The sequence below is a fragment of the Labrus mixtus genome, chromosome 20 (genome assembly GCF_963584025.1).
Source record: "Labrus mixtus chromosome 20, fLabMix1.1, whole genome shotgun sequence".
NCBI classification, from domain to species: Eukaryota; Metazoa; Chordata; class Actinopteri; order Labriformes; family Labridae; genus Labrus; species Labrus mixtus.
In genome coordinates this window covers 24624482-24629481 of record NC_083631.1, presented here as the reverse complement: position 1 = coordinate 24629481, position 5000 = coordinate 24624482, and the positions used below count along the sequence as shown (strand labels likewise).

Below are 5000 nucleotides of genomic sequence, written 5' to 3'. Positions count from 1 at the left end.
ATATAAGAACCCCTAAAGAGCAGAATATGACCTCTTTAAACTTGTTAGTGACTGACAGGTGATGTGTGACCCTCAGAAAGCTTTAACACACACACACACACAGAATCCTTTGAGTGTTTATTTATTGGTCACATGTTGAACATAAAGAGAGTCGGGGGTCAAAGACTCGAGGACGCCATCTGAACATTTAGTGATACTTCCTCCAGCGGTCGTGTTCTGGAAGAGAAGACGGAGAAAAGGAGTTTTAAAGTCTTTTGAAATTTCTGATAGAAATTAGATTTATTTAGAAAAACAGACGTTCATGACTTACTGATGTGGTCGTATTCCCACATGTAGCTGAGAGCCACGTAACCCACCAGCAGCATCGCAACGCCCCCGATTCCTCCCTTCTTCACGTTGATGTATTTGTTGTAATACCTGTCATGACCTGCAGAGGGAGACAAACTGTAGTTTAAGACTTGCCCCCCCATCCAGAACTTATACCGGTCAGGGGTCAGGTAGCATCACTGCAGACTCCTCCCACCCCGGACACAAACTGTTCAAGCTCCTCCCCTCCGGCAGGCGTTACAGAACACTGCACAAAACAACCTGTCATAGCAGTCTCCCCCCTCCAGAGTGTCAGACCTGAAACCATCACACTCTGAACAAATGATTTAAACTTTCCCTCAGGTCACAGAACGACTCTTTATCATCTCAGTACGTTTACACGGCTCACTCATTTACTCTTTGATATTTAATGTTAGACTTTCTGTACATTAAAGAGGACATATAATAATTAATACTTTATTAAGTATTAATTATCATCCTCCTCCAAACAGCCCCCTGTGGTCTAAATGAAACATCTGTGCTGTGGTCAGAATATATCATGAATCAAGCACCAGAGGAGGTTTGTGAAAACAGTGAAGGTAATGAAACAGGTGAGTGGACAGGTAATGAAACAGGTGAATGGACAGGTGATGAAACAGGTGAGTGGACAGGTGAGCAGACAGGTGATGAAACAGGTGAGCGGACAGGTGATGAAACAGGTGAGCGGACAGGTGATGAAACAGGTGAGCGGACAGGTGATGAGACAGGTGAGCGGACAGGTGATGAAACAGGTGAGCGGACAGGTGATGAGACAGGTGATGAGACAGGTGAGCGGACAGGTGATGAAACAGGTGAGCGGACCAGTGATGAGACAGGTGATGAGACAGGTGAGCGGACAGGTCATGAAACAGGTGAGCGGACAGGTGATGAGACAGGTGAGCGGACAGGTGATGAGACAGGTGAGCGGACAGGTCATGAAACAGGTGAGCGGACAGGTCATGAAACAGGTGAGCGGACAGGTGATGAAACAGGTGAGCGGACAGGTGATGAGACAGGTGAGCGGACAGGTGAGCGGACAGGTGATGAAACAGGTGAGCGGACAGGTGATGAAACAGGTGAGCGGACAGGTGATGAAACAGGTGAGCGGACAGGTGATGAAACATGTGAGCGGACAGGTGATGAAACAGGTGAGTGGACAGGTGAGTTTTACCTCTGCGGACAGCAGAGATGATCCCGTTAGGCGTGAAGTCTCGACCTCCGAGCCAGCTCCCCAACTCGCCAAGTTTCACGTCCATGAGTCTCTTCTCAACTACAGCAACTGAAGGTGAGACAAAAGGTTTTCAACATGGAGCCGTTACTGAGACACAAATATACAGGTGAGCTTCATACAGGTGACACGTTAGTTAAACTTCACAAAGTGACCTGTTTCTAAACTCACACTCGGTCCAGTTGTCCCCCCTCCCCTCTCCCCCCCTGGTCTGCATTCACACTGCTCCGGCCTCAGCTCGGTTACCTCTTCAACATCGTAACACAACACATGCATGACTTTATGTTACCATGAAGCTCAGTTTACAAGACAGACGGACTCAAAAAGATAAAGAGACTCTCTCTGACCATCAGAGACCACGAGAGACCACGAGAACTACTGTACTGACTCTGTGTCTTATTCTGAGTCTTGTTAGTCACAAACAGAACATCCGGGGTTTCTCTTGAATCAAATCTGTCCACGTTGTTACCCGTGCATGAACTGTACCGGACCAGGACCGAGAAGAGTACCGAGCGCTGATCAGAGGAACTGGACTTTCGGGGTGGATTGTCTAGTGTGAGTCCACCCTAAATATTAAGGTCATAAAGTGACTCGTTGGTTAATATTAACATCATAAAGTGACTCGTTGGTTAATATTAAGGTCATAAAGTTTAAACTACAGAATAACGTCACCGTGAGCCGATGACACTAAAGTCCTTGACGGAGGCTGTCGGCTGGTTTTCGGCCTTCGATCAGAATAAATAGTCGACGTGAATCTTAAACGGTCCGTCGGACTCTTAAAACACAAAGTGACTAAAACACGGAACAAAATCACGAGAAACAAAGAGAAATAAAGATATTAGAGCAGAGGACACCGTGTATTACCTGGTCTGTCTGCCATCTTGACTGGTAAAGAGGACTTGCTGCAGGGAATTATGGGAAAACAGCGATGAAGTGCATTGTGGGAGAGGATGAAGTTCTGCTGTAGATCCGCTAGAGGGCAGAAAAACTACAAACAACAGACTTCGAAAAGGTTTCACCCTCACAACACTAAATGTAATATTTACACTCTTTAAAATGATAAAAATATTCATTTATTTTATATTATATTCAATAACACACACACACACAGATACACACACACACACACACACACACACACACACACACACACACACACATTCGGTCCTGGTTTGAGGGATTAATTTGCAGTGCAGAGTCAGTCGCCTCAAAATTCATCCTGGTCATTAGGAGGCAGGATCATTAGCCAGTTACACACACACACACACACACACACACACACACACACACACACACACATACACAGACAGACACACACACACACACACACCCACACACACACAGATACACACACACACACAGATATACACAGACACACACACACACACACACACACACACAGATATACACATATATACACAGACACACACACACACACACACACATACAGACACACACATACACACACACAGATATACACAGATATACACAGACACACACACACACACACACACACACACACACACACACACACACACACACACAGAGATACACAGATACACACACACACACACACATACAGATACACAGATACACACATACACATACAGACACACACACAGATACACAGATACACACATACACAGATACACACACACTAAAGTACGAGAGAGAAAGGATACTACAAACGCTCCACAGGGACCATTTCAGTCCTTTCAGCAATCCTTGCTTTAGGGTGTAATGGTGTAATCGATAATAGTGTAATGGTATAATAGTGTAATGGTGTAATAGTGTAATGGTAAAATAGTGTAATGGTATAATAGTATAATGGTAAAATAGTGTAATGGTATAATAGTATAATGGTAAAATAGTGAAATGTGTAATGGTATAATAGTGTAATGGTATAATAGTGTAATGGTGTAATAGTGTAATGGTAAAATAGTGTAATGGTATAATAGTATAATGGTAAAATAGTGTAATGGTATAATAGTATAATGGTAAAATAGTGAAATGTGTAATGGTATAATAGTATAATGGTATAATAGTGTAATAATGTAATGGTATAATAGTGTAATAATGTAATGCTGTAATGGTATAATAGTATAATGGTGTAATAGTGTAATGGTATAATAGTGTAATGGTATAATAATATAATGGTATAATAGTGTAATGGTGTAATAGTGTAATGGTATAATAGTATAATGTATAATAGTGTAATAATGTGATGCTGTTATGGTATAATAGTGTAATGGTATAATAGTGTAATAATGTAATAGTGTAATAATATCATTCTGCAATGGTATAATAGTATAATGGTATAATAATATGATGGTATAATAGTGTAATGGTGTAATAATGTAATGCTGTAATGGTATAATGGTGTAATAATGTAATGCTGTAATGGTATAATAATGTAATAGTGTAATGGTATATAGTGTAATGTATAATAGTATAATGGTGTAATAGTGTAATGGTGTAATGGTATAATAGTGTAATGATGTAATAGTATAATGGTGTAATAGTGTAATGGTATAATAGTGTAATGATGTAATGCTTTAATGGTGTAATGCTGTAATGGTGTAATAAAGTAATGGTGTAATAGTATAATGGTGTAATAGTGTAATAATGTAATTCTGTAATGGTGTAATAGTATAATAGTGTAATGGTGTAATAGTGTAATGGTATAATAGTGTAATGGTATAATAGTGTAATGGTATAATAGTGTAATGTATAATAGTATAATGGTGTAATGGTATAATAATGTAATAGTGTAATAATGTAATGCTGTAATGGTGTAATAATGTAATAGTGTAATGGTATAATAGTATAATAGTGTAATGGTGTAATAGTGTAATGGTATAATAGTGTAATGTATAATAGTATAATGTGTAATGGTGTAATAGTGTAATAGTATAATGTTGTAATAGTTTAATAATGTAATAGTGTAATGGTATAATAGTGTAATGTATAATGTGTAATAGTGTAATGGTATAATAGTGTAATGGTATAATAATATAATGGTATAATAGTGTAATGGTGTAATAGTATAATAGTATAATGTATAATAGTGTAATAATGTGATGCTGTTATGGTATAATAGTGTAATGGTATAATAGTATAATGGTATAATAGTGTAATAATGTAATAGTGTAATAATGTCATTCTGCAATGGTATAATGGTATAATAATATGATGGTATAATAGTGTAATAGTGTAATAATGTAATGCTGTAATGGTATAATGCTGTAATAATGTAATGCTGTAATGGTATAATAGTGTAATGGTGTAATGGTATATAGTATAATAGTGTAATGGTATAATAGTGTAATAGTGTAATGGTATATAGTGTAATGTATAATAGTATAATGGTGTAATAGTGTAATGGTGTAATGCTGTAATAGTATAATGGTGTAATAGTGTAATGGTA

The 5000-nt window shown here is 38.5% G+C and overlaps 1 protein-coding gene across 1 annotated transcript; it reads right to left on the bottom strand.

Annotated features, from left to right (window-relative positions):
• Nucleotides 1-104: 104 nt before the first annotated feature.
• Nucleotides 105-2552, bottom strand: atp5mf (ATP synthase membrane subunit f). The gene is made up of 4 exons (XM_061026849.1): nucleotides 2438-2552; nucleotides 1517-1624; nucleotides 311-427; nucleotides 105-216 (listed from the first exon to the last, which is right to left on the bottom strand). Exons 1-4 carry the CDS (start codon nucleotides 2451-2453, stop codon nucleotides 188-190), a joined length of 270 nt encoding a protein of 89 aa, XP_060882832.1. The 5' UTR covers nucleotides 2454-2552; the 3' UTR covers nucleotides 105-187.
• Between the last annotated feature and the right edge of the window lie 2448 nt (nucleotides 2553-5000).